Source organism: Anopheles coluzzii, chromosome X, assembly GCF_943734685.1.
Source record: "Anopheles coluzzii chromosome X, AcolN3, whole genome shotgun sequence".
Classification (NCBI taxonomy): domain Eukaryota; kingdom Metazoa; phylum Arthropoda; class Insecta; order Diptera; family Culicidae; genus Anopheles; species Anopheles coluzzii.
In genome coordinates, this window is record NC_064669.1 from 17578788 (window position 1) to 17595616 (window position 16829).

General features: G+C 42.1%; 2 protein-coding genes across 2 annotated transcripts; one reads left to right on the top strand and one right to left on the bottom strand.

Moving 5' to 3' along the window:
- LOC120961729 (uncharacterized) lies at positions 1-6263 on the top strand. The gene is made up of 3 exons (XM_049609415.1): positions 1-367; positions 993-2361; positions 5328-6263. Exons 2-3 carry the CDS (start codon positions 1087-1089, stop codon positions 5547-5549), a joined length of 1497 nt encoding a protein of 498 aa, XP_049465372.1. The 5' UTR covers positions 1-367; positions 993-1086; the 3' UTR covers positions 5550-6263.
- A 3510-nt stretch (positions 6264-9773) lies between these two features.
- Positions 9774-11198, bottom strand: LOC120954884 (uncharacterized). The gene is made up of 2 exons (XM_040375186.2): positions 10672-11198; positions 9774-10574 (listed from the first exon to the last, which is right to left on the bottom strand). Exons 1-2 carry the CDS (start codon positions 10687-10689, stop codon positions 10098-10100), a joined length of 495 nt encoding a protein of 164 aa, XP_040231120.1. The 5' UTR covers positions 10690-11198; the 3' UTR covers positions 9774-10097.
- Between the last annotated feature and the right edge of the window lie 5631 nt (positions 11199-16829).

Consider the following 16829-nt stretch of genomic DNA (forward strand, 5'->3'; position numbering starts at 1 on the left):
GAGTTGTATGGAGTGCGAAGGCTCATGCGAGCTCGCAGACTGCTCGAATTTGTTTAGCGGGTGTTCGGGGAAATTTTGTCCCAAAATGTGACCACTTATAGCCCAGTGTGCACCGCGGGACGTATAGGTCACGAAACGGGTTGCCGTTTGACAGCCGCTTGCTGGAGCGAAAACGTCTCAGCATCCATTGTCCGTGCACGCACACACGAACGAACCACAAAAGCATCACAATTCTCAAGAAAAGCAGGCAGGCCACCGCATCAGCCATTCTTTTGTTCCGTGAAGAAACCCAGGTCCCGTCGCTGCCGGCGCAGCTGTACTGATATCCCGCAGAAGCATTCTATCGTCAAACAGCGCACATTGGGAGGTAAGTAATGCTGGGCGGAAACATTTCACACCAAACTGCTTTTCCCCTGGCCGTCCCGATTCCGGTGGGCTTGGGATGTGTTTGCCTTTCTGGCCTGTACCTATCACCTAGATTCCCCGTTTTACTGTATCGACCTTAAGTGCGGGAGACGCCGTGACAGGATTGTTCATGGAAATTGGCCATTTTTTCGCGTAGCTGTGTGTAGTTTACTGCTCACTACAAGCATTGTGTGGTTATGTGCGTGCGTGTGTTCGTGTAACAACACTGGTAAGCCCTCAAACGAGCGCCCCTATGCATGCGCGCGTGCGCTTGTGTGTGTAATTATTGTGCCTTCAACGCGTTCCGTCCGAAAGCCCGTTGCAAACACTATCAACCATTAGAACAGCTATTCCAAGAAAAAATCAACCTTAAACTTCTACAATCCAATGCCTGCCGCCATACTGGCGCTCCATGACCGGTGGGACTTATGCTGCTGCTGCCCCGTCAATACTAGAAGTCTGGAAAGTGTGTTGAAACTCGGTTTCTGCCGGCGTAAATGTGTCAAGTTTGCGCTTACGGCACTTTAGGGAAATCTTAAATATCATTTTCATTTATTCCCTGGTACATTGTTTCCCCTTTTCGACAGGCTGCTCGACGCCATCACACACTCACAGACACACCAATACAGCAGCGCCGTGCCACACATCGTAGCGCAGCCATCAGTGTAATATCAAAAAACAATGGACGAGGACATCAATCTCAGCCTGGATGAGATAATCCGGAAGCGACACGTCGCCCACCCGAAGGCCCGTTCGGCACCGGCCGGCGCTGGCGGCAAACAGCCCAAAGCCGTGGGTGGTGCTGGTCCGCGGGGCGGTGGTACATTCCGGGAGGAGAATGGGGGGTACCGTGGGGCAACCAAGCCCCGGCCGGTGAGGGACGCGCGGTACAAGATCATACGCAACAAGCGCGCCAAAATCCGGGACGCACGCGACCACCTGACCGAGCAGAAGCTCGGCCGGGTTGAGCGCTACCGGCAGCAGAAGCGGGACCGCCAGCTGCTGGAGCATGGCTTTCGAGCGCTGATGCTGCCACCGTCACCGCCGCGCGGTGCATTGGCCGCCTTGTCCTCCAACCAGCGGAACATCGGCGGCTACGGGCCTGCCGAGCATCTGCAGGTGCAGCTGCACAACCGCCGGCGCTACGTCGAGCCGGAGTACATACCCGGCGTACACACCGGCATGGTGCCACAGCCAGCGCCCCTGTCGATGTCCGCCCTGCCGCACTTCCGTGGCAACCGTCACATCTCGCTGATGGCCGTGGACGACGAGGACATGGACGACGACGAGGAAGACGAGTACGAGGCGTACGGCGTGCTCGAGGTCGACCGGCTGGCAATGAGCAAGTCGCTTGGTAGTGGTGGCGGCGGCGGTGGACTGCTGAACGCTTCCCGGACGCTGCACAACGATATGTACGCGCTGCCGAGCTCGATTCCTCCGTTTCCCCGGTTCCGCACGGTCCGTGCGACCGGCAACACGATCGCGAGCGCCACTTCGGCGGGCACCGCCGGCAGCAACGGTTCGTCGATGCTGAGCTACTCGGCTGCCCGGCCGTCCAGCTCCACCGTCCACTCGGACGACCCGTTCGACCACTACGAGGTGAACCAGCGGCCTAACATGAGCGTGCCGCCGCCGCCGCTCCCGGTCAGCAGCAGCAGCAGCAGCCGGCCGCTGCGCAGCATTCTGCGCACCCGGCCCAGCACCACGCCGCCACCGACGGGCAACGGCGGCGCCGGCGTACCGGCCAATCTGTCGCCGAGCATGCGGGCCCGGCTCGAGCGCGCCCCGAACCCGAACAAGTCGATGGGCATCTTTGCGCACAATTTCAACGGTGATCCACCGATCAAGAACTACCGCACCCGGACACCCTCACCTCCACCACCGCCCACACTGACCACTGGGTACCGTATCGTGGTGAGCAATCTGCATCCAAGCGTCACACAGCTCGACATCAAGGTACGTAAAAGAGAGAGGGGGTGAATGATGTTTGAAAAAAAAACGGTAAAATACGAAATGTGTTATTTCAATCGTGGCACACATGAAGCACGTGTTAGGTCGCATGGTCATGCTTTTCAAGTTTTTAGTTTAATTCATTCCCGTGCCTCAGCCCGTAATGTGATAAACTCGTTATGCGGGAGGCTCTTTTTCGTGTACAGTGGACCCGCTCATAACGAGTTTAATCCTTTCCGGTGACTCACTCGTTTTACGTAAAACTCATTTGGGAGACTTTCTATTTTGAATGAAAAGTGAAATAATTGCTTCCACCTCAAAAAAACATATACGCCTCTGAAAAAATGAATAATGTCTTTATACAGTCGTTGCCGTTAAATGTTGATTATAATTAACCTATGTTTTGTCTCGAAGGCAACACATTTTTGAAAATGAGTCAATTGCTTTACTTACAAAATCCTCTTAATTTTGGAAAATAAAGTGATAAAGGTGGGCATGTATTTTCAGGTGTTAAGAAATTGCTTTAGAATTTATTAAATTTCATTATTTTTCCTTAAAAAAAAACAATTAAACTACACAGTTTTTGCATTGCATAGGTGCTTTAGAGTGAAAATTTGTTGGCAATGACAGTAATACCTACAATTGGGAAGATAATTGTAGTTCACTATTTCATTGTCATTATTATTGATCCATTTGAATGATTAAGAGATCGATTGCTTTAGTCTTTTATTTTACAAAGCACGGTTCGTGTCGATGTGTTGCCTAGACATTCGAATTTTTTATATTTACTCCAGTTACATCAGCCATTCAAATTTGTTAAGGAAAAAAAAGGTCATTAAATATTGCGATAATTTTATTGGCATCAAATCTACAACACTTGCCCACCACATATGTAGTCATATGAAATTCCTACAAGAAACACTCGTCATACCACACTTGTACATCACAATGTACGACTCGTTTCCTCCGCAAAAAATATCTTCTCTTTATATATATAAATCTAGAACTGTTGAAGCTAGTGCGAAATTTGCATTTCGCGCTTAATTTGCGTTTGGCGCGGATTGCGCGCAAAGCAGTGTATTTTCAATTAACATGATGTTTTGTATATTGTTCCCAACCTACTACAGGCCAGCAACTTTACACCAATGTGTATAGAAAACATTTTCCGTTGCATCAATATTTGGTACGCTTTACAGGCGGTCATCGAGATACACGGTACCTCTTATACCCGGATACGGAGCAAATGCATAATAATTCCCCTGCTGGTCGAACTATATAATTTTTTAACAAGGTTTAAAATTGTTTTTTTTACTTTTCATTCCCACTGGTGTTTTACTTGGTTTGGTTTTGATTTTACTTACCATTTTTACTGGTGTTTAACTTTCAAATAGTTTTATCGATTCTCGCGCTTTTCGGGTATGGGGTGCATACTCATTCTACCTAGCACTTTATTTCTATAACCACCTACCCGGGTATGTTTAGCACTTTTAATTCCAAATAACTTTTGATAGAATAGAGCTATCGGCATGAAATTTTAGGGATGTCTAGAAAACATGTTTTCTATTTCATAGCCAAAAAAAAAATAGAATTTTGCAAAAAAATTAAACATTTTTAATTAAACATTCGATTTGTACCCCTTGCTTCCATGACCGCCTACCCGTGTAGGTAATGCATACAATAACTGGGTTTGGTTTCGGTTTAGTCGTTAATTTTGTGATGATATCTATAGAAATGTATATACCCATATTCATAGATGTTATTCCAAATGTTGTCTTAAATGCTATTCCCAATATTCTTCTTAAATCATATAGCTTGAAATGCTTGACTTGATAATCAAGAGGACAGGACGGTTTACAAGTGTCAGTTGAACTATTTATTGTGAATTAAACCTAGTAGCCAAAAACGATACATCTTGCAGTTATGACTTCCAAAGAAGTATTTTTTACCAGTTCATTCGGATAATAAAATTTTTCAACCGGGTAGTGGAATCGTGCAAGCAATGTTCTGTGGAGGTTTGCAATCATGTTATGGAGTGTTGCAACCGAATAGTGTACTTTTGCATTTAGACAAGCGTTATCAGTAATTTTTATTCGTTTTGACGGAAGGTTAAAATGCTATGATTTTCCAGTGGAGCAAGCAATAAGTAATGCAATTCTATGTCGAGGCCTAAAACGGATTCTCTGTCGCTACCATTTTCCATATGTTAAAATATCAAGTATGAGAAGTAATAGTAGTAAGGGGAATAGTAGTGGTTTATAAAATTAGTACATTGTCATTTGTATTGTAATATATAATGGGTCCGTCATTGTAGGCTCTCCTCATTGTTCTTTAAAGTTTTTGTTTTATCTATCTAGACATCATTGGGCTACCCAGACTGCTTGGCACTGTTTATCAAAATTGTAAAACCCACTCACCTAGCCCAAGAACTGCTTGGGCTTTTTGCCCATGAGGTTAACAGGGTTAACCTCTTAAGGGTTAAGAGGTTAACAAGCAACGTTGTAAGGGGTCATTATGGCGTTAACTTTAGCCAAGGGCCGTTTATATCTTGTTTTGATTTTTTGTTAAACTGAAAATTTTTTTTTTTGAATGTTATACGGCTTTCTAAAGTTAAATATATAGTTCCAATTAAAAAAAACAAAACTATAATTTTGATTAAAGTAGCCAAAATCATAAATTAATTAATTATCTGTCATCTCGGGTCACATTCTCCCTGATCTCTCTGTCTATATATTTTTATTACACCCTGTTCCAGCTACTTTTTAATCTCGGATCGTTTATATCGAATTATGTGCTGCCTACTTCGATCCGCAGCCCACTATGATCGAATACGTGTGGTTAAGTTGCGTGCCGTTGCCATTGAATTCTTGACAACTTCAATCTTTACCTATGTACAGCTCATAGCAGATGCAAATTTCACCATCTCAATCTTATTCCAAATCTCAACTGTTCAATTACCATCTCCCCAAAACCAGGAGCTGTTCGAAGACATTGGCGATCTGCTAGAGTCACGTCTCGTCCGTCCGGGCATAGCCGAGGTGATCTACCGCAATCTGAAGGACGCCGAACGGGCGGTGGACGCCTATCACAACCGTCAGCTGGACGGGCAGCCGATGAACTGTCTGCTGGTGAATCCGCGCGCCACATACAAACCCACCGCCACCACAACGTCTACGGCGATGAAGTATGGGCGGTAAGTTGCCACGAGGATGGGCCGGGGAGGAGGCCGCCAAAGCTCTAGACATCGTTAGGGGTCGCGCATCGAATACAAACGCATTTTTGTATGGAGCGAGTTAGGGGATAAGATTTTAGGGAGTAAATGACCGCATGAATATTGCTATCGATAAAAAAGGAAAGGTTAATATAGAATGAAAGTGTAGAATGGTTTGTATCGTGCCGATGAATTATTATGAATTATGTATCGTTTGGCAGAATTAGGCGAGATGGAGGAGCTAGATAGAGTAAATGAACAGAAACGACCGCTGATACGTTAGAGAGCTAGAGTGTTCCGTAGCAAAACAGGAGATTGAAACACGACGTCATCAACATGCCTATCTAAACCGAGCGAAGAATGCTTACGGGAATTGGTCGTCTTCACTGAATATTGCTATCCATAAAAAGAAGGGATCATACAGAATTAAAGGGAAATATGGTTTGCCGAATCACGTTTGGAACAATTAGGTGAAATGGGGAAGCCAGATACAGTAACTTAACAGAAACGGATACGTTTTTAGGAAAAGACGTAAGAGAGCTGGAGTGTTCCGTAGCAAAAAAGGAGATTGAAATACGCGTCATCAACATGCCTATCTAGGCCGAGTGAAGAATGTTCACTGGAAAATGTTGTATTCACTGGATTCACAAATAAAAATAGCCGGAAAATGCATTTAACAGGCGCAATGGCAGAAACAAAAGTATTACATTTTTAATTGATAAATAACAGCTCGGGCGTGTTACTTAAGATACAAATTCTTAAGTTCGACTTTAAACGTTCTATTGGAAAGAAAAAGAATCGAATCGATAACTCCATCCTCACGTAATACCTACAACCATGCAGCGAATGTCCGCTATTTTCAGGCACGACGACGTTCAAAGTACATGCAGTTCAGCAATAAGTTCATCTGTGGTGCCATCTGAATTAATTACCGTGATGCGCTTTAGCACGACCCAGCACTGTTTTCAGTCGGTCGAGCGCCCGCTCCGGTGTACTTTAAACCAAATGCTTTCATCATTGTGATATGCTTCTCGCTGACTCGCTGCATCTGGAGATTCATACCCAAACCTTTTAAGAATGCTACATTATCTCTCTCTCTCTCTCTCTCTCTCTCTCTCTCTCTCTCTCTCTCTCTCTCTCTCTCTCAAATTTTAACTTCATTTGCGCTTATAAGACTACTTAAGTTGTTTAAATCCTCACAAAAATCATAAAAGCAAATTGGATTCGAATGAGTACAAGTTTAGAATAGAATAGAAATAGAATGCGCAACGCAGGCTGCAAATTTGCAGATTCTCATTGTCTGGATATGTCAAACGTAAGATACCAAAGAGAATGCGGCAAGCAGTCATCCCGCAGAATGACAACAACCTTTTTCAGAAGCTCAAACAAATTTTAAGCAGATGTTAAATCGTTATTGAGATGTTAAAATTCATGCGCAGTTTTATGTTCCAACATTTAAGTAATACGAGCATATCAAACGTAACAAAACTATTTCAAGTGTACCACTCGTACACCACTCGGCGGGTATGCTTGCATAATGTTGTAATTTTGCTGCTGTTTTATTTTTTATAGATACATTTGAGACTATTTTACTTCTTTAAATATTAACGTAAATTTAAACTTAATATCTAACATTTTTCTTTGCCAGCTTTTTCCACATGGTCATTATCCTAGACGTACTCATTTTTGTTTTTTATCATGACATTTTGAAATTGAATGACCACTGTCAAATCATTTCTTATTGGATTTTGTTTTGCAGAAAGAAGCTTTGCTGTAACAATTTTTCAACCTGTACCATCATAAGCATTCTGCATATTTTTTTACAAATGAGTTTTATTAATGTATTTGAATAATGTTCCCACAGAATCTTGGTGTGTTTTTGAGCGCGTACCAACAAAATTATGCCAAAGGACATGGCATAAAAAGGGCTGTTGATGTTTCTGCTGCTGCTGTTGCTGCTGCTGATCTATTGTGTAATTTGGAACTGTTCCGCGAATTTCAAATACATCACTAGAGGTCCTATTGCTACGGCACCTTCTTATCTTGCTTCTTTTTATTGTTCTTCTCGAACAGTCTTACGGCCATCCGGAAGTTCTAGCTCGTAGATATGCACCCCGAAACGGTGATAACTTCATCCCGAGGGCACTGCTGCGTCCCGAGCTCATCGTTTCATGGCACTCTTTAATGCGTTTTGGCGTAAGCAGAAGGAGCGCCTGTGTTCGAACAGGGTATTGGTACTGTTGCCGTTCGCTTACTCATGCACATGTCGATGCAAGTGGTGACATCATGATCCTGCTCTTCCGTCGCGGCCGCTGTGATCTGAGGGTTTGCGTTAACGCCAACGCTTTAGGAGCATACTTCAGGTAGGAAAGGACATTCTTACCATATTGTAGTTGGTGATCAATGTTATCCTTTTTCTCTCACTCTGAAGGTAGCAGCAGGTAGAATAGGATGGTTGCTTCAAAGACGCAGCTAGTCAATCAGTACAATCGAAGAGATGATAAGGTTTACTGTAGATAAGCCTGTAGCCAGTTGAAAGCGAAGCCTAAATGCCACTACTGTCCGGAAGCAATCATCCAAACCAACCGAAAGGTACACTTTAAATTTACTTTGACATGGATGGCAAGATAGGCACGAAGCGATTCGTTCTCTCTGAGCTTTGATCATACGAACCTGGAAGAGAGTTGGATCGCATCAGGCTTTATCGTCCTGGTCTACCACGTCGATACTACTCGTGTCTGATTTCCATGGGTATTCACGGAGTTTGAACGCCCTGTGGAACATACATATCTTAATCCGGAATTACAGCTATTGCATATGTATCGATGTGATCGTAACTCGTCGCGCAGGTTCAAGTTCTGCCAAACTGTAGCTGCTGTGGATACGGACGCATGCATTTGTTTCGTCCAAACAGACACAACGTAGTGAATCTGCAACTGTAAGCAAAACTCGATGCTTCATTAAACCGAGAGGAGCGGTTTTACGGACAAAAAGAATGCGAATGTGGTTCCATGCACCTGTACGTTTCATATTGTTCGTGGAATTTGACACTCCCGCCCACCAACTGCGGATTGGTCCCATTGGCTCATGCTAGCAGTCCTCGTGGCATTTAAAAAGCACTTTAATCTTCGAAGAAGATCCGAACGCGTAGAATGGGTCCAATAGGAATGAGACTATTGAATATGTCTGTGCCGATTTACGTATCGTTGAAACTGGACTGTAATTGGATTGTAACTTATAGTTTTGGGATAAATAAAGCCAAGATGCTATGCACGCTTTTGTTGGGAAGTGTCTGAGCGTTTTGTTGGCGTTTTTCATAACGCTTTGCTCAGTTTTGCGTGAATCCACGGTCACGGTGTGGACCAATTAATAAAATAGCATCAATGTAAGTTTGACTATCTGTCCAACAAAGTTAAATTTTTTTATACGCATAATTTGAAGAATTTGGAAGAAATCCGAAGTGAACCGAATTAGAGGTATGTAAATTTACTTATTAAACATATGCTCACACTCATGCTCAACACATGCTTAAATTCATGGACATATGTGGTGCAGATTGGAGTGGAGAGCACTACTGAACAATTAATCAAACAAGCCAGGGATACTTATGTCACAATGCTTTCTTAGTTCATCCTCTTGAAGATCGCTTCTAGAAGCTCCTGAGATCATTTTCGTGGTTTTTCAAATCCAGTGCTATTCTCAATAGTATTCCTTTTTGCCAAACATGTATCAACTGTGTTGGTCAATCCGGTGAGTTCTTTTGTGATTCACTGAGATAATGGCCGGTATTATTGAATCCGTTTGTAGTGGGGACGTACCGCGCTCACAAGAAATTCTAGGGATGGCAACACATTTCTTGAGCCCGGTCCTACAACGCCGCGGTAAATAACTGTAGCAACCATCTAGTACGTTAGGAAAATGAGTGTCGGGACGTACGCCTCCGCTACGAACGGATTCAATAACACCAGCCAATCACCTGATCAGCAGGTTTCTGAAAAAGCATCCAGAAATGATGCAGCTTTTGAATGAATCGATTAGTACTCCCTGAACAAGAAGCCAAATCAAGATACGGTCTAGATTTGAACCATGAATGGTGTTTCGGAATCGGTTTTTGTCGTAGCTGTAGTACTATATTGTTCACTGGTGCGCCCTGTTGTTGAGTACGGATCTGTTGGTTTCTGTAACAAGATGTTCGAATGAAACACGAAACTTGAAGTTGTGTAAAGGCACTTTAAAAGTTGCTTATATTATCGCCTCTGTGTGGCATTCGTTAGTAACCTGTTACGTAAGAGTGTTGATGCTCCAGATTAGACTACCCTTTGCGAAACCTTTTCGTACTGCAGGCTTTGCCACTAGCGTCCCGTTGCTAATGTTTAGCTTTAGTTTAGTAGCAATACGTAAGTTTTAAGCAAATATGTTCAACCGTAGAGGCAATCTTAATAAAATCAAGCGATGTTAAATTAACTGAAGTTAATTATTAGATATCATTCGATCTCCGTCCAACTTTACTATCTCCATTTAAGGTCACCTATTTTTATGGCAGGCGATCAGGGATCACCAAGCACCGTTTCTTTTTCGGTACCGGTACACGCTTGGGTTCGATCAGACAACGCTCCGCAATCGGCCGTTTTGCTGTCTGTTGCATCGGCGTCACCAGACACCGGTTCCCGTCCTGTTGAGTTTGGGGCACCGGTTGGTACGAAATCACAACCGTCGTTCCCGTCTGACGCTTATCTACAGCTAGTTTCCGTTCTACAACCCTAGGAATAAAGCGGAAACGTTGGGTGTTGACCGTAACTTCTCTCTCCGTACATGCCCCCGGAGACGGGTTCTCATCCGGCTGGGTGGTAGACATGGGTTGGTGACATGGGTTGGGGATTGTCACGTTGTTTGGTACCAGAGGACTCCAACGAGTACGGCGACGCAGGGGAATTGCCTGAGGAGATATCTCCGATGTTTCCGATCCGGTAGAACGCAACAAGCATTCTAATTTTTGGTTCTTGTCCTTCATCTGGAAGTTGTCAAAAGCAGAAACCCGCTGTTCAGAATCTACTCACACCAAATTTCAAGCAATGGAGTTCCAAAGATAATAAATTTAATTTACATACCTTTAATGTCTCTGCCATTGCACAAATTAGAGCTGGAGTAGATAGACGCTTTAGAAATGGCGGCAAATGGCTCCTGGAAACGTCAACCGAGTAACAACAGAAACACAAGGTGCATTGAGGATATCAGATGCAAGGTGGATTTAAAAATATCAGGTGGTGGAATCTCAAGGTGTTATAAATGACAAGGTGAAGTTGTTCAGAGCAAAATGACATTTCTCGACTTGACATTTCTCTTCCGGGGGCTCCGGTATAAAAATCGGGGAGGGCTGGTGCGGGGTAATGAAATTTGTATGCAGAGAGTGACAGATGTCCCCCACAATGTCGCCCAGCAAAAGCGATAAAAATCAACCTTCTAAATACATTATCCTTGGTGGAATCTAGAGTATTTTGACAATTCGTCACTTGACGTAAGGTCCCCAGGGTTCAAACATTGTTTACATTTTTTTAAATGGTTCATTTAATTTTTGTACATCTTTTTCTCGATTAAATATTCTTTAAAAATATATGTTGGGCTTTGCGAGTTCATATGTAACATTAAAACATAGATTTAAGTGTGTTATTTTGTGTTATTTTGTAAAATTATTCTATAATTCATTGTGTTTGCGACAGTTCCCAAGTGCCACAAATCCACTAAACGACCACTAAACGGCTTCTAAACGACTCAAGTTCTCTACCTAAACGGAATATAGAAAGACTTCGTTTAGCAGACGGCAAACGACTCATGCATTCTAAAAATAGCAAAAAAAAGCTGGTGGCGCCATCTGTTTGTGGGATACCCAACCAGTTGAGCTTCATCGCTTGGAGGAGAGCTTTCTCATTTCCTCTGTACTGCTGTATGGTTTCGCATTGAAGTTATGCATCGCTAGAACTAGAACGGCGATGCGATTGTTTAAATACTAAACTCCAATGGAAACCACCAGCACTGAAGCAAGTGAGATTTGAGTAATGGTCGTTGGTGTTGATACCCGCGTATCTGACCACACGACCATTCATAGAGATTTTTGCTCGGAAAGTTAGAAGGCTATATAGGTCATGATAAGATGAAACTTGTCGAAACACATTGCAAGAAAAGGCTAGCAATATAATTATGAGTTGTAATACGCCATCTATTGATCAAACCAATGAAGCTGTGGAGCTTTTATTTTTTTTCTATGGATACTCAATTTTCCAGTCGTTTAAGCTTAATCTGTGGCGCTTGGGATATAGCCTTCTAACTTTCTGAGCAAAAATCTATATGAATGGTCGTGTGGTCAGATACGTGGGTATCAACACCATCGACCGAAACTTCGAAACCATACAACAGTACAGAGGTAATGAAAAAGCTCTCTTCCAAGCGAGGAAGCTCCACTGGTTGGGTATCCCATCAACAGATGGCGCCACCAGCTTTTTGCTATTTTTAGAATGCATGAGTCGTTTGCCGTCTGCTAAACGAAGTATTTCTATATTCCGTGTAGGTAGAGAACTTGAGTCGTTTAGAAGCCGTTTAGTGGTCGTTTAGTGGATTTGTGACACTTGGGGTATTTCGTGGTTTTTATACTGCCGCTCGGAATCCTTCCACAGACATGGATATGTTCCAACCAGCTGGATCAGGTGCAATACCTTTTCCGTTGCTTGTATTGGCTAAAAACAAAGGAATTATAGGACAATAATGATTATTTATTTGGGAGAACAAATAAACTTACGTTTTTTCTATTTTTATATGAACCAATTAGTGTTTCCATGTCGAATTAATCTGTCGATGGTATCTTTGACCGGCGTACCAAATATGTCTGTCTTGGATGTTCATAAGAAAACTGATAATAATAGTCCCAAATGTGTGCCCAACAAAAACAAGATATTTTTTCAATAATTGTGTTTCCAACCTACCTTTACTCGTTTTACCTACCGAGACACACTGTTTATAATTTTAAATTATTTTATAACATTTTCTTTCATATTAAATTTAAATTTTTGAAATAATTATGCAATTTACAAATAAATTTTATTTTTCAATGTCACTTTCCAACACTTCAATGTATGGTATAAACATGAGCGATAACAGATATGTCACTGTGTAGCCGCTCGTAACCCGCATACATCAGGTTACGAGCGGCGACAAGCTGACAGTTATAGAACAAAGGATATCGGTAGCTGTCATTTGTAGCCGCATACAAGTAGCTATCCTCTAGCCTTAGCTTAATGCATTTTGATATTTGACGAGATAATTTGACTTGACATAAGGTCCCCGGGATTCAAAGCATTAGGTGCAAGGCCACGCAAGTGACAAAATCAAGGACTGTGTACAACAACCAAGGTGTTATAAATGACAAGGTTAAGTTGTTCAGAGCAAAATGACATTTCTCGACTTGACATTTCTCTTCCGGGGGCTCCGGTATAAAAATCGGGGAGGGCTGGTGCGGGGTAATGAAATTTGTATGCAGAGAGTGACAGATGTCCCCCACAATGTCGCCGAGCAAAAGCGATAAAAATCAACCTTCTAAATACATTATCCTTGACAACAACATCAAATCCTATACAAAAGCATGCGGTGAAATTGCATTCGGCCAAGGTGTATAGATATTAAGAGGTTAAGTGTTTCAGAGCAAATTGACATTTCAGGACTTCACATAACAGTACTTCGGTCTCCGGTATTAAAATCAGGAAGAGCTGGGGAGGATATAGAAAATTGTATGCGATTTGACAGAACAATACTCTGTGGTGGCGCCCGGCAAACGCGCTAATAATTCACATTCTAAATAAACACAACTTGCATCCCAAGTGCCACAAATCCACTAAACGACCACTAAACGGCTTCTAAACGACTCAAGCACTCTACCTAAACGGAATATAGAAAGACTTCGTTTAGCAGACGGCAAACGACTCATGCATTCTAAAAATAGCAAAAAAGCTGGTGGCGCTCTCTGTTGGTGGGATACCCCAACCAGTTGAGCTTCATCGCTTGGAGGAGAGCTTTCTCATTTCCTCTGTACTGTTGTATGGTTTCGCATTGAAGTTATGCATCGCTAGAACTAGAACGGCGATACGATTGTTTAAATACTAAATTCCAATGGAAACCATCAGCACTGAAGCAAGTGAGATTTGAGTAATGGTCGTTGGTGATGATACCCACGTATCTGACCTCACGACCATTTATATAAATTTTTGCTCAGAAAGTTAGAAGGCTATATAAGTCATGATAAGATGAAACTTGTCGAAACACATTGCAAGAAAAGGATAGCAATATAATAATCAGTTTTAATACGCCATCTATTGATCAAACCAATGAAACTGTGGAGCTTTTTTTTTCTATGGATATTCAATTTTCCAGTCGTTTAAGCTTAATCTGTGGCGCTTGGGATGCGGCGATGTTCTGGTCGTTCCCTGCATCCTGGATAACTTATGTCATGTGATGAATTATCAAAATGCTCTAGATCTCCCTATTGAAAGTATGTGTAGTGTTTAAGATTTATTTAATCAGAATGAACATTAAATAAGATATAACTAGCCTACTAGGCAACTCTGATATGTTGCTTCTTCCAATACTCCTCCTCAACGTAATCAGATAATTAGGATTTTAAACCCAATTGTAATGATAGTTTGACTATCTTGATTTCTCCAAGCGGCTTGGTTAGCATGTCAGCTAACATATCTTCTGTAGGGCAATATTCCAGTTTAATTATTCCATTGTTGCATAATTCACTCACAAAGCATTCCCTTGTATGAATATGCTTCGAACGTCGATTTATACGCTCTGACCCTATGAATTTTCATTTCATTTCATTTCATTTCATGTCATTTATTAATTTCAATATGTCTGCCTCTGGGGTTGAATTGCTTAAAACCTAGTTAGCCCTATTGGTACTAAACTAACTGTAACTTAACTAAACTAAGGGGAAATAGGAAAGGATGTAACAGAATGGAAATCCATAGTGAAAAGAAAATAAGCAGCGGATAAGAAGAAAATATTAAAACAAAAAAGAAATTAAGAATAACAGAGACATAATTAGAAAGAATAACAAAGAGCCGGAACATAAAATTAGAAATTAAAATCCCAGTAATGTTCATTGAATTGACGCAAACAAATTAGCCACGGGTCGTTAATGCCAAACGCTGTATTGCGGAAAGGTATTTCAAGAGCAGTCCGATTTCTTAAACACCTGGAAGGAACATACCAACTAAGTTGGGAAAGCAAGTCTGGAGCATCTATATTCCCTCGTAACAAATTGCTGATAAATGACACACATGTTTTAGTTTGTCTAGATTCGAGGGTGTCGAGATTGAACAATATGCAACGATCACTGTATGACGGTAATGCGGAGGTGGAATTTCCAAAGAGGCGACGATATAGACACCTAGTGAAGCGCTTTTGCACGCCTTCGAGTTTGTTATTCCAACCTGCCCTGTTAGTACAGAAGGCAACAGAAGCATACTCAACAACAGGGCGCACTAGGGAACAATACAATGCCTTAAGGCACCTTAAATCGGTGAAGCCCGACGTCATGCGAAAAATAAGGCCAAGGTTTGAATAAGCTTTACCGATGACCAATTCAAGGTGACTATCGAATGATAGCCTTTCGTCTAACATAACACCTAAATCGCAAACACATGACACCCTGTTGATAACAGTGTTATGAAGAACATAATCGTGAATAAGAGGGGAATGACGACGACAAAAAGAGATCACGCTACATTTACTAGGACAGAGCTCTAAGAAGTTTGACGCACACCATGAAGAGAGGGAGTTAAGAAGAGATTGGAGTGCGCTGCAATCGTCCTCTTGCATCACTGGAACAAATACTTTAATGTCATCTGCATATAGAAGGAAGTTAGGAGATGGGAGAATAAAACTAATGTCATTTATGAATAACAGAAACAAGAGGGGACTTAATACACTTCCTTGAGGGACACCAGAGGAATTGGAAAACGGTAAAGAAAAGGACGATCCGTAGCTTACATGAAGATTTCTATTAGAGAGGTAAGACCCAATCCAGTGAACGAAAAACGTAGATAAGCCTAATTTAAAGAGCTTCATCAACAATAGTTTATGAGATACTCTATCAAAAGCAGATTTAATATCAGTATACACTGTATCAACTTGGTAACCTGTATCTAAGTACTGGAACAATTTGGATATGAACGACATAAGGCTAGTGGTAGTGGAACATTTTGGCATAAAACCATGCTGATTAAACGTTATATACTGCTTCGATAAAAACAAAAGCTCAGAATGAACGATGATTTCCAATACCTTGCCACTAGCGGGAAGTAGGGAAATACCACGATAGTTGCTTACTTCAGATTTACTGCCTTTTTTAAAAATAGGACGGAGCCAACCTGTTTTCCATAGAGCAGGGAAACATTCATGTTGAAAGGAGAGATTGAAAATGAATGTCATTAAGGGAGCAATAGCGTTGGAGCACTTTTTAAGGATGATTGCAGGTATACCATCTGGGCCAGGAGAATAAGAAGGTTTCAAGGACAATAAAGCTGTAGCAACATTTTCGACGGTACAATTTAGGGAACGGGAATACAAAACATCGCGAGGTGTAGTAGAAAGTCCACCCTCTAACATTTCCTCTTCATTAATGTAATCAGAGTAGGCGTTGGAGAAGTGATCGGCGAAAAGTGCGCATATCTCTTGTTCGGAACTTGCTGTTGACGAACCATAAGACATGGTACTGGGCAGACGATGATTGTTACGAAGGGAATAGATATAGCTCCAGAACTGTGTTGGGTGAACAGTAAATCGGTATTGCAAGAAAGCTATGTAGGACTTATAACGGGCCCGATTATAAATGCGATACGCCGTTACTGCATATTTGAACAGTCGTTTAGTGTATGGATTGTGGTATTCCCGATAGTCGCGTAAGTAGCGCTGCTTATCACGTTTCATGGATCTAAGGATTGAATTGGATCAGGGAGGAAAAGAAGGGGCTTTACGTAAAGGACAGCACAATGGGAAAGCTGAAAACACTAGCTGTGTGAAAATAGAGACCGCCTCGTCCAGCGAAGGTGCCGAGTGCACACGGGACCAATCGGTATCTAACAGCAAATTATTAAGTTTTTGAAAATCACACTTTCTAAAATTATATGAGCGATTGAGGTTCCCTGCATTACTCCTAACATGAGACGACAATTGATTAACGGATGTGTGATTAATAGAAGTACACAATTCTAAT